Source organism: Terrapene carolina, unplaced genomic scaffold (genome assembly GCF_002925995.2).
Source record: "Terrapene carolina triunguis isolate 2854851 unplaced genomic scaffold, T_m_triunguis-2.0 Scaffold198, whole genome shotgun sequence".
Classification (NCBI taxonomy): Eukaryota; Metazoa; Chordata; order Testudines; family Emydidae; genus Terrapene; species Terrapene triunguis.
In genome coordinates this window covers 75,851-93,709 of record NW_020664549.1, presented here as the reverse complement: position 1 = coordinate 93,709, position 17,859 = coordinate 75,851, and the positions used below count along the sequence as shown (strand labels likewise).

General features: G+C 43.5%; 1 protein-coding gene across 1 annotated transcript; it reads right to left on the bottom strand.

Moving 5' to 3' along the window:
- Positions 1-8,602: 8,602 nt before the first annotated feature.
- On the bottom strand, positions 8,603-17,552 carry LOC113404994 (specifically androgen-regulated gene protein-like). Its single transcript, XM_026655202.1, has 4 exons — positions 17,420-17,552; positions 13,005-13,156; positions 10,923-11,100; positions 8,603-10,351 (listed from the first exon to the last, which is right to left on the bottom strand). The coding sequence occupies exons 2-4, from the start codon at positions 13,095-13,097 to the stop codon at positions 8,964-8,966; spliced, it is 1,659 nt and encodes a 552-aa protein (XP_026510987.1). The 5' UTR covers positions 13,098-13,156; positions 17,420-17,552; the 3' UTR covers positions 8,603-8,963.
- Between the last annotated feature and the right edge of the window lie 307 nt (positions 17,553-17,859).

Here is a 17,859-nt window from a genome sequence, read left to right as displayed (position 1 = left end):
GAGGTTACATTCACCAGTTCTTTGGGTGATCCTTCATTACCTTCTCCCTTCACCCCTGTAACCTGGCCAAATGCCAACTCGGGCTCTGCTCAGAGTCTCGTCCTTAAGACACAAAACCAGGAATAAGGAGACATTCCGGATTTCTATTCCTGCCTCTGCTGTCCATTTCATGAATGTACCTGAGCAAGTCAATTAACCTCTCTGGCTCAGTTTCCACATCTGTAAAAAGGGCCTAATACTTACCTACCTCACAGAGGTGTTATGAAGCTACTTTCAGAATGTCTGGGAAGGTTTTGAGATCTCTAAAGGTTCTGTAGAAATGTAAAGTATTGTTCTTAGTAGTAGGAAACAGTATCCCTTTTTACTTTCTCTCCTAAGCTGCAGTGCAGTGTTGCTGCATTTCAACACAGAGGTGGCTGCATTTCAGTGACAATAGAGGTGATTCCTGTAGCTTCTAGAATCATTAGTTTGTAAAACACTTTGAGACGGGAATGTCAACTCATTATCTTATCTAATCTCTAATACATAGATAGATATAAATATATATCTATGATAGTGTGTAGTTTTTCATATTAGTGGTGCTTTATCCTTTATAATCCTGCAATTTATTTCCCCCTGTGGCATCAAACAAGATTTGAATTAATATTTGATCAGTTTATTCTAGTTAAAAATAATTAATTTATGAAGTTTGTTAATAAGAGTGTCCCAGATAGGCAAATATATAGGTTAGAGTGAAGGTAAATTCATTCAGTACATGTAAGGATTGAGTTGCATAAGGGATATAAAAAAAACTGTTTTGGCTCCCAGCAACTCATCCTGCCAGTGTTTATGGAACAATTACATCAATGAATGTAAGTGAAAGAATGTCATGACGGATGCTAAATTTCCCAGCCCCTACAGTAAACATCATTGAAAGAATATCTGTTGCTTTGTGTGTAAATTGTCTTCTGACCCAGCAGGTTTAAACTAGTCTGGGGCACAAATAGCAGCAAAAGAAGTTTCCACCCAGTTATGAACTCTTTACGCCATATACTTTGACGTGCAAATGGTTCTCTTAAATGAAAAGGCAGCAAAAGTTAACCGAGAGAGAGGAGAAGAAATTTCAAGATGGTGCAGACTGCGTTTGTCAGGCTGTATTAACACACAGGTTATGCTCTGAAACGTGACTCTCTCAAGATGATATCAGGTGGCTCGATCTGTATTGACTCCCCATGTGTCCAGGCAAATTTCCTCACTTTACAAGTCCAAAGATGTTATCTGCTCCCTCCCAACCTGGGATCTGAAAAAATCAAGATTGGTCCTGCCTGTCTCTTACGTTATCACCGGTGATAGAGATCCTGCAGGCAGAATTTAGCTGGCATCTTTGGTGATGGAAATGTAAGGCAGAATGGAATCTAGCTCTCTCTCCCAGAGCTGTATCCACCCTTATGGGTTGATCACATGAGGGCACTTTACCAGGATGGTTTTCGTTTACCTTTTAAACCCCTGTAAATAAGGGAAATCAGGCAGGTTTGATGTTTTATCATCAGCATGGTGTTCCCTTGGCTACCAGTGGGCTGGGAGAGATCTCACGTCCAGAGGTTACGCTATTGGGCTGATGCTTCAGTGGAGCTGCACCCATTTACACAAGCTGTGGATCTGGCCCAATGGATGTAAACTGGAAAGGGCACTTAAAATAAGACGCGGACTGATAGCGCTTTGCTCCGCCCTCTGGTGACACACAGCAGCAGATTTGTGGGAGAGCGCTGATGGGCTCCGGCAGAAACGTTGTTGATACCTCCCCCATGGAGTGAAAACACTCGGCATTTCTCCCACATCCTTCCTCCCGGGGTGTCAGATCGTTTACTAATATTTAGTTCCACCTTACACCAGGTAACCAGTAAGATAGGCACTTTACCGATGGACATACTAAGGTGCACAGAGGTCCTGTGGCTAGATGAAGATTACAAAGTGCAGGAGTGAAAGAGCAGAAACTTTAGGGCAGGAATCCCAGTCCCCTGCTCTAATTTAGTAAAGGAAAAAAGAATTCACACGGCTCTAAGAGGGGCTCAGAAGATACACACCTCAATCTCCCCTCTTAAATCACTCTGGGCCTAATTCATCACTACCTTGCACCTTCTCTAGTCATTTGCACCTGTGCAAAGAGGATGTAAAAAACCCCTCCACTCAGAAAGGTAGCATTTTACTGCAGCAGTGCAAATGATCACACAAGGGGCAGGACAATGGAGATTCAGGCCTTGAGCGTTACGCTTCTCCCACTTTGTACTAAAAGAGGCTGACCTGAACTTTTTTCTGGTTAGTCCAGTTCTTCTGCAGACTTCCTCTAGCACTGTAAAACAGTTGAATATTGTTTGGGGTTCTGTAAAGGAGTTTGTACCCATCCATGACTCGTATGTCATGCATCTTAAAAAGAGAGTGTTGTTTTATTAGACATATTTTAACAGATACCTAGGCAGCTTTAACCTAAAGGCAATCTGATCTTGTTTATCTAAGCAAAAAGGTGGAGTCTGCCAGTATTGCTCAAAGAGCTTTTGTGTCAAACAAAACCTTTGCTTGGTTATCAGCGTGATTTTGAAACAGAGGCACCCTTCCAAAATGATCTTGGATAAAGGAAATATCTTAAGTGCAAAACGTTCAGTCTAATTAACTCCCGGGGGATATTATGGCATCATATCTGTCATCCAGTGTGGCAAAGTATCGGTTAAGTTTCCGGAGAGAGATTGCACGGCCAAAGTTTACACTACTATGCTGACACTTCAGTGCAGAGATGCCCATTTACAACAGCTGTGGATTTGGCCCATGGGATGTAAACTGAAAGGGAACTGTATAAAGTAAAAGCATGACAGCTTAACACCAACATAAGAGGTGCCACAGCTTCTCCTCTGCACTAACTCTAGCTGTCTGTGTGCTGTCAATGGGGTAAATTAGATCCCGATTCTTATCATGGGTGGGTGGCTGTGGGTGTTTTGTACCTCCAGCCTGGCAGCAGCTGCTACCTCTATCCTTCAAACAAACTGGGGCAACTTGGAGGCCAGTTTATTTTATAGAGTCACTAGCAACCAGATTAGTTATCCCCACAAGTCGTCCTACTCCCACTGTGTCTGTGCTTCCAGAGCTGGGACATTGGAACAACAGGCACATATTCTTGCATGGTGCCACCTGGAGTTAAGCCCTCGTGTGTAATCAGTGTTGATAAGTGAATTCTTCTTTAGCAGGGAGGGTAAAGCTGAGCCACTTTGGTGATGTTATTTCAACAGCCAGGAAGGGCTCCCCAGGACCAATCTGCCCTCTCTACTTCTAGTTTGATCCAGTGTGACTCCAGAACAGAACACGTGGCTTCAGACCAGCATGGCTGGGTGCAATCTGTTCCTAGGAGAGGCATGAGGAGGACTGGAGTGGGGTGGGCCTGATGTGAATACAGGGTTTAGGAAAACAGACCACATCCTCCCTTGATCCCTGCTCAGGATGAGCCCAGAGGCATGTCCCCAAGCCAAGATCACCAGGCAGTTTAGGAGGTTGCATTGTGGGTCTCCAATACAAATAACTTGTCACATGACCCACTTGTAGTAGGAAAATGGAATCCAAGGACTAAACTCATCCCTTACTGGTGCAGAGACTGGGAAAGGGATGGGCCAGTTCAGTAGGTTAAAGCGTCATAATTTGTGCCCAGTTGCCCAAGTCCCCTACGGGCCTTGTAACCGCTGGAGAATAGCTGTCCCAGCCCTACCACTTAGAATCCGCGCCTGCCTCCAATATGCATCTGACACAGAGGGCTGCAGCAGGAGGCTCCGTGGCTGCTTTGCAGCCCCTGAGGACCAGCATATCACAAGGCAACAGCAATGTGGACCCCTAGACTTGCTAGGCCTGGAATGGGCCCATAGTAGGTCTGACTCCAGGATCAACATTCAGTAGCAGGATTTTCACACTGGCCAAAGAGCTTTAGGACAATTCACAAGCTCCTCCAGTGGGATCCAGTGTGTCTGCAGGATATTTCATACTGGGCAAACCAGAAGGGTTTCCAGCTAGGCACTGTTCAGTATAACTCACCTGCTTCATTTCCTCTCGACAGTGTGTGGGTTTGGGTTAATACTGACCAGCCCACTACCAATTAAGATAATAGCTTACCTGCAAACAAACTTTGTTTTCATAAGCAGTAGTTTATCAAGCATCTTTCTCTGACATTGTTTGGAGTCTTTCCAAAGGGTGGTACTTTTCATTTATTCATATTATTTTGTTTGCTTTCTTTTTCTGCTCTATTTTGTGGAGAGTTTTTAAAGGGGTAGGGAGCTGGACCCGGTGGTGGGGTTTGCAGGAAAAACACTTTTAAAAGCAAGATGGTCTCAATTCAAAATCCTAGCTCCTAATTCCCCACCCCCCCAAACTTTGGAGTGATTAATTAGAAACCTTGCTCTGAATATTGTAGCCTGCACCCTTCTCTACGTTTTTAGAACACCATGGCCCAGCTGTTTACCAATATTTAAGCATGTTCCAGCCAGCAGTGCATGGTCTAAGTGACTTAAGGCCCTAAGTGTCATTTGCAAAACTGGCAATGCCTACATACCTTTGAAAAATCTGGGCCTATTTGTTTCTATTGACCTTAAAAGGAATGTTGATTGCTTAATTTCACTGCCAGGTTAGCTGTCTTATCTCTGGCCTGTGACTTTCTGTAAATATTGCATGCAGTTGACATAGGTATTGTTAGGCTGCATGACTTTTAGCTGTTAAATTTCCTGCTGGGACTAAGGACACTTGCTTTATTCACCCAATTGAATCTTAAAAATGCAAAAACTTGAGAACAAGACTTCCCTGTGAGCAAACTGTAACATGCAGAAAGAGGCACTTGTATGCTGCTGGGTGGCGTGTCCGCAAAACACCCCCTTTGCTGATGAGAAATGTTAGTCATCTGGGGCCCACTTTTACTTTCGTCAGAAGAAAGGAGACATTTTAACTGACCCCCAGGGCACCACTGGCAGGACTCCCACTGGCCAAATTTTTGCAAAAGTGGTCATGGATTGTGAGTGCCCAACTGTGCCTGATTTTCAGAGGTGAAGCCGATAGGATATGCAGCAGCTCGGTCCCTTTGAAAATCAGGACCAATGTATTAAAGTAGAAAATGTTCAAAAGGGGCCATCCAATTTAATTCCTTTTCGACAAGAATAGCCTGGGCAAAGCAAACCAAGCATATGGTAAAATGAGATGAGATACTCTTGCTATCCATATCTTTTTAGTTCTTCTAGTTCAATACTTTTAATAAATTCATTATTTACACGTATAGACTGAGGAGTAAACTCATACAAGAAAGTATGATTGGCGGAGCAGAGGTTGGTGATGGAAGGCTAGCTAAAAAAGCAAGTCTGTAGCAGAGCCTGGGTGGCAGAACAAACAGACTCAGATGAACTTTTAGGGGGGCAGGGCTGTGGACCAGGGCTGCCTGTGGGGGGGCAAGTGGGGCAATTTGCCCCGGGCCCCACAGGGGCCCCCACTAGAATATAGTATTGCAACTTTTTTTATGGAAGGGGCCCCCGAAATTGCTTTACCCCGGCCCCCCTTAATCCTCTGGGCAGCCCTGCTGTGGACAAAAAGGTTGCAGAGAAAAGCGGAGTTGTTTGTGGGAGGAGAGTACCATAGGAGCAAAAATGTCTGCAGCCTTCACAGCACAAAGCATCTGTGGGTGGCTGAAAAGACACAGGAAATGATATGCACATTGAAGACAAGGATGTGGTATCTGGTATAGAAGGGCATGCAGGCCTCATTCCAGCCATCTTCTACTCTAGGAACTCTTTAACGTTGCATTTCTGGCACTAATAAGGTCACTCATCAGTTACTAGGGGAGATGCTATTTTCCCTCCAACGCATGCGGCTGCCTAAGGCTATGGGAAGAGTTGCTCAGGCTTACAAGTGTTCACATTAGAGCAGCGGAAGATCCCAGGAAGCCTAAAGGGATCAGTATGACAGGTACAGCTTATGACTTTCAGCTCGGAGAGGAAATGTGTATTAGCCTCAGGGGCTTGAAGAGTAGTCTGACACCTGTTTACCATGCTCTCCCTGCACCACACGTCTTGGGGGAGGGGAGGATGGTAAGAGAAAGCCAGAAGTAGTGTAAATTTATTAAATACCCCTTTTACCTCTAGGAGGTGGAGTCTCAAATTCCCATAACTTGAACAAGTAACAGGGCCTCATTGTGACAGAAGGATTTTTTTTATGTAATAAAGTTGAAATATCCATTGATGGCATCAGCTTGTCTGAGCTTGTAAATCTGAAGCAATTTTTTTTTATTGCTACTACAACCATTTCTGTTCAGTTCTTTTACAGAGAGTTGCAGCATTCTGTACCAAAAGCCAGACGACAGCAATTGGAAGAGCTTACAATAATAGAGGCAAGCCCCAGGAACATACAGACACAGGCTAGATACTGCGAAATATCAGAGAGATCCCTTCAGGGAAAGAGAACAAACAAACTCACTCAAGGCTGACAAGGGGAGAAAAATCTTCCCCCAGTGACATCATTAAAATGTAGAATAGTCTTCCAAGGAATTGGTTGGCACTAATGAGTTATAGAGGAGTGGAAGGGAACTCCTGGGTTAAAGTCCAGCTCCCTGCTATTGCAGGCAACCTCCTCAGACTGTCCAGGCTGGTCCTCCTAAATAAAAATGTACAGAGTAGTGTTCAATCCTGAATTGGGAAGGGGAGCAGGCAGGGCCCACCAGCATTTTAAGGGTCTCATCTCTATGCCACAGTACCTGGATCTTGCTGTTCTAATAATGTGGGCTATGCATAGCTGCTGTCATGGCTCAAAAGTTGTCTAAGGTCCTGATCTCCAGATTAAAAAAAAGTTTCTGGGCTCCTGGACTGAGCGCAGAATTTAATCGGAGTTAAAGTGGTGATGCACTATATAACCAGAGAATTATAGTTTAGTTGTGTAGAATAAGTGACGAGTTACTGAAGAAGAGCTGGGGGTGGGGGAAGAAATCTATTTGCAGCTGCCTTTTTGTTGAAATTTCACCTCCACTTTCTAGAAGCAGGAAACTTAAAGGAGGTGTGGCAGAGCATCCCGCCACTGGCCAGCCACCTCACAGGAGAATGTGGGTTCTGACTGGTCCCTACCTGAGCTCCGGTCAGTACCTAGAGTCAGTTTGGAGGGGCAGGCGTTGCTCTTGGCTCAGCTGTGACATTGTGTAACACATGTTTCTCTCTCCAGCACAAAGGTCATCTGAGTGTAACACAAACACACGGTTCTGATCGTACAAAGGTGCGTGCTGTAGAGCGGAGATCAGAAAGTCCTAAACTGTAGTTGTCATGCTCACCAGCTCAGGCCTCCCAGGATTTTCTGTAGCGCTGATGCGATCACCCAGAAGCATGAGCAACTCTCCCTCTAACCTCAGGCAGCTACATCCACTGAAGGGAAAATATTGTCTTCCATAGTAACTGATGTATAGCCATATGGGACATTGCTGGCAGGATGCTATGTGCCCAATGATTAATTAAAGGGTTGACTCTGTTGCTCCTGGATACATGCATCATTGCAAGTTTTGCCAAGTCGGGGCAAGGCGTCATTGCTCGAGAATAGATCCAATTAACCTATACAATTTTAAAAGTGTATTGTATGCGATGAACTTGGAGAGGAGGCCAAGCCCATAGCAGAGAAAGATTTAGCCGAAGTGGTAGCTACCACTTCTCTAGAGTCTAATGTGCTAGAATAACTAACTGACCCTATCAAGGTCAGTTCAGAAGTTGACTCAAGTTTTGCTCTGGCTACCATCCAACACAACCCTGCTTACTTTAGTGGGTTACACTTCGTATCACAGCAAGACCAGTAACTGCTGTCATATTATAGAAATGGAAGTAAATACCACATTAAAATAGTGCAACTTTTCAGGTTCTGCCACTCAAGTGCAGAGGGAACAGTTTCCTTATTGGTTTACTGCTCCAGGTTGAGATGATATTTAAGAATAAAACTTGTTCTTCCCATCCTCCAACACTTTACTGTTGAAACATATTGTCTTTTAAAGAGGAAATCCACAATATACAGTCATTTGGCCATTTAAAATAGTTTATTACCAAAATAAAAAACCTCTAAGATAAAAGGTGCATAACATAAAAGCTGACAACAAGGCATCAGCAGTAGTTTGCTCATACAACTGGATATAATAAACCAGATGTCAGATAAAAGTTCATGAAAGCAACCAACAACAACAACAACAACCAACTTCTGCTCATCTGTATTTTTCCTCATATTGGGCAGCAGTTCTGAATCGGATACCTATACAAGTTCTATTGCCAGTCATCTCTCAGGCAGACCCACATCAGGGACACTTACTCCTCACTGCTATCCAGGCTAAAATATCCAGGTCCTGTTCACACTGGCAGTTGCATCGCTCCCATTGGCTTCAGGAGGTACGTGCATGTGCCCAATGTGATGATCAGGTCCCAGAAAGCTTTGAATAAATGTTTTATATTAATAAAAAAAACTACACACACACACACACACCTGAGCCAAATCCTGCCATCCGGTCTTTCCCAGATTGGCTCCCCGCACCCCACCCAGCCACCACATGCCAGGAGTTCATGGTTTCCAAACAGTGAACATTTAGGGGAACAAATGCAATAAGACATTTAGGGGAATGTTCCCATCCATATACTTATTCCCATTACATATAAATAATTATATACACTATATACATGTGATGTCTATTTAGCATGAAGCTTTGAATAATTCTAATGGCAGTATTAATTCAGGCCTGCCCTCCTGAGGCCCTGGAGGGGTAGAAATCAAACTGTGAAGATGCTCATTTTCATACTGTCAGTTCAGAGTGTGCAGAATTAATCTAAGTGTGCCTAGAACCCTGTTACAAGACTTTGCTGTATTCACCCACAGTTTGTCCCATTTTGCTTAAGAGGAAGGACAGAAGTTCCTGTATTCATAGCATAAAAACATAAGTGAATTTGCACAAAGTGTTCAATTGTTTATTCCTTCAGTAGGCCAAGTTTTTTCAGAGCCTCCCGCCGGTTTTCATCTGTAGCTCCTTTAGGGGTGATTTTTACGCTGACACAAGTAGGCCGGGGAAACTTCAGCAACGGGTAAGATTTGCGCTTGTCACTTTTCCCTGGCTCCTCGTTATCAGTTTTGGATGCTTTGAGTTCGATAAAGTCTTCCCTTGTGCCGAGGGAAGCTGGGCGTGTTCGGTTATTCCTGATAACACTGGGAGCCGCCATCTTAAGGACTGATGTTTTGCCAAGTGAGCTGCTGTCCGTGTTCTGGTCCTTGCTGCTCAGACCTATGCCTGAACGCTCCAAGGTGTTGGATTTGATTGTCTGTCTCAAGCCAGGAGCAGCGCTCTCTGCTGGATTTAAACCTGGAGCATGTTGTTGGTCAGATTTCCCATTCACAGGAACATCAGTTCCATCATCACTGTTTAAGTTATCCCTACTACCAGCCCTAGGAATGAGGACAGGGTTTGGTTTGGGAGCAGTAGGAGGTCTGACAACATGGACTTTAGATTCCCTTCCTTTATCATGTAGGAGTCCCAACTTCTCCAACGCCTCCCACCTGGCCCTTTCCTGCTTTTCCACAGAAGAGTCACTGGTGTTGGATTTGTGCTTGGGTGAAGATGGAGAAGGCACTTTTCTATTGTGATGGGGGTCTACGAGTGGTGCTGGGCTGATTTTGCTAGGTTTCAGGATAATATTTGGTGGCAGTTTTCTTGGCTTTGGGGCTGTGGGAGGCCCTGGCTTGATGTTTGAATCCAGAGAAGCTTCTTTTGAGGGTGATTTCTCTTGGTTGCCTTGAAGATCAGGGGCTCCCTCTCTTCCCTGCTCACGATGTTTCTTTTCCTCTTTCAGTGGCAGCCTTGCATTCTCTGGGGCAGAATGCTGTGATGCAACTTCAGGTTCATTCCCCATTGCTTCCTCAGCTTTTCCCTTTGCCTCCAAATTATTAGGTAGTAGCACATCTTCACTGCCATTGCCAGACCCCTTGCTTCTGGAATCCTGGAAGGGTTCAGGGGGGCAGATAATTACAGACTCCAAGTCTGATGGCTTCATCTGAGTACTCATGCTGGGCTGGTGATTTGACTTGTCCTCAACCCCCCTTTTCTTGGGCATCTTCCATGAAGACTTCCCTGGTTCTTGAGCTGTTGGAGTTGAACCATCAGGGACGTCAGCTGCTTTGCTGACAGAAACCTTGGGGGTTGTTTGTGCACTTCCTGCATTGACACTCCTTGGAAGGCTGCGGTAGCCTGAGCTTGTAACCCCCACTGGAGCAGAGCTTGAGAGAAGAGATCCATGTTTATCACCCTTTTGTTCTACTTCATGTCGCGGACCAAAACTTTCAGTGGGAGACCTACTGTTCAAATCTAGACCAAAAAATAAGTGTTAAGTGTGCAGCTATATGCAGAGCAGTGTATCAAGACCACCCACTAGTTACATACAGAGCTAACCTTTTTAATAGGGCTGCCAATGGAACAGAGCCAAGACACCCAACTTAAAAGACTTACTAGGGGCATGTTAGCAGTAGGGAGGCTAATATTTTCTTATTGCAAAGATAGTAAGTTTGCAGTTAGTGACACACACATTGCCTGATGAGTCCTAGAGATTAACATTCAATATTTTCCAGTGTCAACAGCATATAGATATTTTGTCCTACAGTTTTGCAGACTACCTGTTTACCAGGACAACCAGCAGGCTCTTCTCCAAGGGTAACCTACACTAGGTGCATTGGAGAGACACAATACTTTAGTCCCTTCTCCCCACCCCAGCACAGATTTTTCTAGTCAATTGTGCACTACCAGGTGTTTATTGTATGAGGGAAGCTGGGACAACGTTCTGTCCCCCCTACTAAGATTTCCTGCATCACAGGGCTTTCAGTCCTGGCCACAGTCCAGGCCCTGAGTTCTCTGGGGTTCAGAATGCAAGTTTTAACCTTACTTTTTGGAACAACATCTCTCTTCGGCCATGTTCTGGGGAGCTTAGAACGTTCAGCATAATCGATCTCATCAGCAGAAACCCCACTGTCTGCTTCCGTATCCAGAGAATCAATAGTTTCTTCTAGGAACATCAAACATTCCTTTTCCTCCACAGATAAGTAGTCATAGCTGTTATCACTCTAAACAAACAAACAAACAAACAAACCACAAATGGGGAAATTAGGCATAATGCTACTTACAATAGTATTTATAGTTTAAATGAAGCCAAGGACAGCTCTCTCCCGCAGGATCTAACTGTTGAATACCCAGAAACTGCCAGTCTGCCTAGTGACAACCACTCACCACCAGAAGCACTACTTAAGCAACCTCATTTGGCAATATAATCAAAACAGCCTCTGAGGATTTGGCATTCCCAATCAAGCAATTAGAATCATGCCCCCGGCAGCAGCCACTAACTTTCCTTTGAAGTATCAGTAATCCCGTAACACATTTGGCTGGCTAGTTGTACTCTGGACAGGCCACATTTGTATGGATCAGCCATATTGAGTTTTGGAAACTTGTCTAAGCATCCAGAAATTCAGAGGATTTATGAGTATGATGGCTTCACTCCATGCTCTGTAACCCCCCCTCCCACCCACTTTTAAACAAGCACGATAGGATCCGGCTCAGTTATCACTGGACTGTAAGCAACTCTTCTTCTGTGTCACATCAAGCCTTAGTGTCCGGGCCAAGGTAAGATGCTATTCGACTCTGTAACGCATCGTTAGAGGCCTATAAAATTGAAGGCATGGAAGGGGGAAAACTGCATTAGGCATGACACACAAATCTCCATCTTGGAAAAAACTCCCTTATTTTAGAAAAAGGCATCAAGCTGGATCTGGTATCATACAGCAACTAGTTTGCCCATCCCTATTAGTTATAAACAGGTCTATTTCTGGTGTGCAATAGCATAGAGGGTCTGTTCAGTGCAGAATTGCAGTGACTTCATTGCAATATGCTCCAAGTCCAAGAGGAGTAATTAGTCTCCCGAATCCTGGAATGTGTTTAATACAAACTAGCCCTAATGGATGGGTGCAAATGATTTTCACTGTCTAATGGGCCAAATTCATCACTGGTTTCATTACTGACTTAGTTGGAATTAAATCAAAGTGGAGTGTGGTTTAATACACGTCTCCTTTAGATTAACTTGGTGTCAATTTGTTATAGTTAGTCACACTTTGGTCCCTCTCAGGAGATCTAGCCAGCTAGACTCCTCCTACCCAATGAACTGAGTGTGTGGGCCCTGCCGCCTGACACAACCCAGTCTGGATTCAAGGCTCTAGCAATTCAGAAGAGGCAAAATTATAGTCCCCACTGGCCAAGCCATTCTGAGCTACACGAAGCTCAGCACATCGGCAAACACAGACACAGCCAACCTGCGCATCAGTTGGGAGCAGGTGATCGGCTTGTTTTGTAAACATAAGTTTGCCACTGATAGATCTCTCACTACACTCTCCCATTGTACTACCATCTGAGCTCCATAATGTATAGATCTTGAGCAATACCACCGCAGTTCAACTGCCAAGTGTTAAGATTGCTTTGGAGCCAGAGAAGGAGTTTGGCATCACAATTCAGCTGTACTGATTCATGCCTATGGTGATGAGTCTTTTATAGGACTGTGCTTCACTCCCTTTGCTTGGGCTAAGAGATCGCCTGTGTTTGTGCTGCACAATGGTTTGATTGCTGGATTATACAAGAGAGAGAATGAAAAAACTATGAGGAGTCAGGTGGCACCTTAGACTAAGATTTATTTGGGCATAAACTTTTGTGCATAAAAAACCCACTTCAGATGCATGGAGTGAAAAAACTGAACTCTTTGGGGGCAGGAACCATCCTTTTGTTCCATGTTTATACAGTAACTAATACAATGGGGTCCTGATCCATCACAGGGGCTTCTTCATGCTACTCCAGTACAAATATGTATTTAAAAAAAATAAATAGAACAGAGCACTTTCTGCCTACCTAGAATCCCTCCTTCAGAACTTACAGGGCCACTCTGCTGCTAGCCATGGAAAATAAAGGTTACTTTAAAATGTTTACTTACAAATTCAGAGTGGCTTGAGTTAGTGCTGACCATGCTGTCACAACTGCCAGAATCTTGACCAGCTGTCCCTAGCCACAAATCCTCTTTCGGCATATCACAAATCACTGCGGCAAGAACTTCCAGGAGCAGGTGTAGAGTAGTTCCAACTCAAGCTGCAGAAAGAGCATGATGTGTTAAGTGTTGCATTAGTTCTGCCCAGAACTCGCTTGCACCAATTCAGACGCATCAGCAATATTAGCATTCAACTCTAAGGAAGCAATGAGGACTTCAGATCTGTTTGATTTGGCCAGCCTTCTATTCTGAAAGACTGTTCACAAGTTAGTGACTTTAAAAAAATAAAAAATAAAAATAGAAGTCACCTGGAAGACTCTAGGGCTCAATAGATGTGTAGTAGGGTAAATGCCACCATTAGGCCACCAATTCAAATCAAGCCCATCTCTATCCACTGACAGTCTAGGGGTCTCTGCAACATGGGTAAGGTAGTGATTAACGGGCAAGAGAAAAGAAAGCCAGAGAGCAAAAGCAATGCCATGGTTAGTTCTCCGCTCAGCTCAGTCCACGTGCTGCGATGGGATGAAGCAATTTCTGAAATTGTGCTGACCACTTTGTCCTTGTCACCACTTGCTGTTTGAACATTTTTTAGTGCTGGTTCAACTGCGTCCATTGGCAGAAGAGGGTAAAATTCGTAGCATAGACAAGACTGAAAAAAAACATAGCCAAGGTATTTTGGAGAGTTTAACAGGTGAGGCTAAATCTTACCAGCCTGCTAACTGAACTAGCTAGCACGTTGCTTTGCCATGAGCTTCCTCTTTGCAAGGTGCTAGTTTTCTTCCACCCCACACCTCTAAATGATGCAAGTTTGTCAGCTGCCACAGGGAGAGGTGCTTGTTTACCTAAGTCATGCGTTTGGGTGGGTGTGTTCATGGCATAGCCTGTGTGAAGAAGAGCACCTCACAGAGGTTCCTTGTTCTCACTGGAGAAAGACACATGCCAGTAATGCCAAGAGGAAAGGGTTTTGCTTCAGACAGCGCTAGATTGCTAAGGGTCTCTGTGAAACTGGATTAGGAGGCCCAAATAAACTGTAGTAACTCATTTAATGGGACTGTGGGTGTAGTGAGAGCTTTGATTGGGGAAAAAAAATTATGGAAGTTGGAATTCAGAGACATATGCAGATGTACTTTTTCCCTTGAATCAGTGAAATTCCATTTACTTACAAAACATTGAACTCCTCTTTCATCCTAGGATTTAAAGTACTGTGCAGAGTGGGAGTAAATTATCCCCATTTTCCCACATAAAGGATCAGAGGCTAAGCAACTTGCCCAAGTCCCACAGCAAGGCAGTAGCAGAGCTGAGCATGGAACACTGGTTTCTCTCCCTACTCTAGCCACTAGACCATGCTGCCTTGTGACCACACTGTCACAAACTCCATAATTAAATCTGTGACCAGCCCTGCATCATAAAACTAATTGCCAACCCCACCCTCTACACATTCTAAAAGTCATCCAGCCACTGATCAATATTGTTTCTTCCCATCATGGGCAACTGGTCTTGAGACTAAAATCAGATCTCTAACCCACATTTGTTAGGACCATGACAGTCAATGTGGTACTAATATTGCCTATTTTGTGATTTATTGTATGACAAGCCCTCTAAGTCCAACATACCAAAATGACCACTGCAGAGACATTGTCACGGGTAATAGAAATAGCTAGGAAATTATAACTGATGGATGCACAGCCCATATGCAATGGCTGCTTTTCTAGAGGTCACTTCTTCCCCTGATACCAGCAGGTATTTGAATGTTTCTAGGCTAATAGATTTAAGATAGAGGCTAAACCCAAGTGTATTGTTATCAGTAATTGGCTCCCAAGAGACTTCCAGCTCCTTACACCTGGTGGCAAGTTCAGACGAGTGGGTTGTTTTAAACAAGTTTGTATGTACAGTATCCAGTGACAACGCTTTATGGAGGCAGAGAAAACACTAAGTATTTCAGCAAAAGTGAAGATATGAAATTTGAAATGGAGGTCAAATGTTGACTGAGAATGAGAGGGCCTTTCATAGGCTTAACACTAGAATGCATTGCTAAAGATTTAGGGGGTGTGAAACTCAGGTTAAAAAAAAGGCTAAAAGTTTAGCTTATAAAAAGTGTAGTTATTTATAGCCATAAAATCTGAGACATTAAATATTAACATTCTGAAACACAGCTCAGTGATATTGCATATTTAAAAGAGAGTGATACATATTTTCCAGATGCATGCTGCCTGTTCTTCAGAGAGGGGAAAAGGGCAGGGCCACAAATACTTAATCCACTAAAAACCAGAGCCGGTATTACCCATCAGAAGGAAAGGCAAAGCAATTCTTTGTAGTGTAACCTGGTGTGGCCTTCAGCAATGTGGCAGCTGGCTTTTTTTAAAAACAGCATCAGGAAGCCACATCTAGTAATACAGGATTAGTCAGACTGAGACTGCTGTATGCATTGAGAGATCATATCTCCTATGGTGTGTATTGGACTTTACTCTCTATATCTTTATTCAGGAAACACTAAAAAACTCTCAGTTTAATGTTTGATAAAGTATTCTTTTAAATAAAACACCACCCTTTGGTCTAGGACAGCAGGTCGTTTTTACAGCCAGCTGTCCAACAGTTTGGCAGTATGAGGACAAGGTTGAGTGTAAGGGACCCTAGGACATTATGGGATCTATGACTTAGTAATGCTAACAATGCAAGAAGCCACATGCTAACATTAGTTTGAATGAGACCCACAAGTTTGCTTCAGTGGTACTTGTAACCTCTTCATTAGTTCCCCACCCATAAACATTTAGGAGTGAATTGGTGTTTGTGGGAAGTCAAAGTCTTACACCGACTTGTGTGATGGCTGAAACCTGAAGTGGCTAGTTCAAGCCAGCTTCCTGTTTACAAGTATTTGTCATCCACACAACAGAAACAATGCCCTGTGACCAGTTACACATCACAAACAACAAAATACAGGCTCTCCAAACTTGAGCACAAGAGCTTTAGGTTCTATATAAAGAGGTATAAGTCACTCTTTGTGAAGAGACCTAAATTCATCTAATTATTAGGAACAAAAAGTTCACCTGGATCTGTATCACAGCCACAAATGTGGCATTTACAAAAATATACAACTAACCACCATACAGAGTTGCATGATTACCACACATGGTCTCATTTGTTCTTTAGGGCAAAGCTGGGGAAGAAAAGCATTCTGGACTAGCAAGACACACACACATGCTTACGGGGTAGATCAAAGGTGCCAAAAATGGAAAGAACAATAATTTGAGTTTACCTTCTAGGTTCTCTCCCCCCTCCCGCCCCCATGATCTTACATTATGAACTTCAGCTCACTATAGCTGGTCAAAAAGTGACAAGAAAAATTGAGACATGTTTTTCCCCTTTTGCAAGGTTAAAAATAGTTAGCAAAAACTTTCCCATTTACACCCCCCCACAAAAAAGGGCCAGCAAACTACATTTCAGTAACCATTTTGATTTTTAAAAACTATGAGAAACTAAATTTCAACAATACCCAGCTTCTCTACTTTTTTTTTGTTTGAGAAAAAAAGCCATTTTCCCAACAAGAATCAAGTTTAACCATAAAAACCCAAATAAATAAATGCAGTTAGCTGTATTGCTATGACTACCCTTCACAGCTTTGACCCGCAATCAGCAATGGGCTAGGCAACACTTAATTCTGTATATCAAGGCAGTTTTTAATGCAGCTACTAACACAAGTATTAGTGACACAACTATTTGAGCAACACATTCATGAAGCTTTTTTTGGCTAGGGCAGAGCAAGTACACAAAACATGCACTTTACACACAGGTGCAAAGGGCACGATCCTGTTCAATAGACCACTTCCACAGGCACAAAAAAGTTTAACTAAAAATCTTGGCAGCTAAAGTTGCAACTCCTTTTAGTTCTACAACAACAGGATCAGAGGTATTAAGGCTCAAGCTGAAAGGAGATGGGAGCTACTGTCACACCAGTTCCTCTTGGTTACATAAATAGATCTAATTGATAAAAGTTTTTCTTGTTTGCTTCTAACTACCATGGGAAACTGTATTAAGAACACCAGGTGCTTCTAAATTAGAAGAAATTAAAGACTCCCCTCACCCCCCAAACTACTGATCATAAAACCATTTTAATTTTTAGGGTCTAGAAGCTAAAAACCCAGAGTAAAATCTTGGGATTTACATTCCACCCTTGTGAGTTTTATCTCCCACTCTCACCAGCCTTCTTCCTAGAAACCAGACAAAATAAACTATTACTTGTCACTCATTAGAAGCTTTAAACTTCTGTCACCAAAGCTGGTTCAGAGGAACCTTTCCCCAGCACTAATAATGAAGCAGTGAGAAATCTAGACAGCTTTACCAGAAATTCTACCCCCAAGGGATTTCACCTGGTCGGCAGCCCCTGCAGAGCAGGCAGATTGCAGCAGCAGATATTGTAATGGCAGGGAAGAAATCAGAGTAAGGCTCTTTCCCAAACTCCTATTCCACCCCACTCCTCTGCAACTGTCCCGGAATCTCTCCACTTTATGTTAAACAAATACAGCTCAGTTAGAGATTAACTCACCTTAACTAGGGGAGAGAGAGAGAGAGAAGGATCAAAAGTCTCTGTTTCTCTAAGCAAGGAACTGAAACCCCAAACAAACCCCTCCTATTCTGTTATGCTTATGACCTATCACTGACTTACCTGGACAGGTATGCCTCACCCACCCTGCTGTTGACTGCCACCCAATCACAAATCCTCCTCCCAACTTCTCATTCCAGCTGTTCTCAAAAGTAAGGAGAGAGGGAGGGGCTTGACGTGGGGGTGGGATGGAAGTCTTCTTCACCA

Excerpts from the sequence above, each read along its gene's own strand:
- LOC113404994 (XM_026655202.1), bottom strand. The coding sequence starts at position 13,097 with ATGCCGAAAGAGGATTTGTGGCTAGGGACAGCTGGTCAAGATTCTGGC. Across the intron at positions 11,101-13,004 it reads ACTCAAGCCACTCTGAATTT|AGTGATAACAGCTATGACTA; the intron begins GTAAGTAAACAT and ends TTGTTTGTTTAG. Across the intron at positions 10,352-10,922 it reads GAGAGATGTTGTTCCAAAAA|ATTTGAACAGTAGGTCTCCC; the intron begins GTAAGGTTAAAA and ends TTTTTGGTCTAG.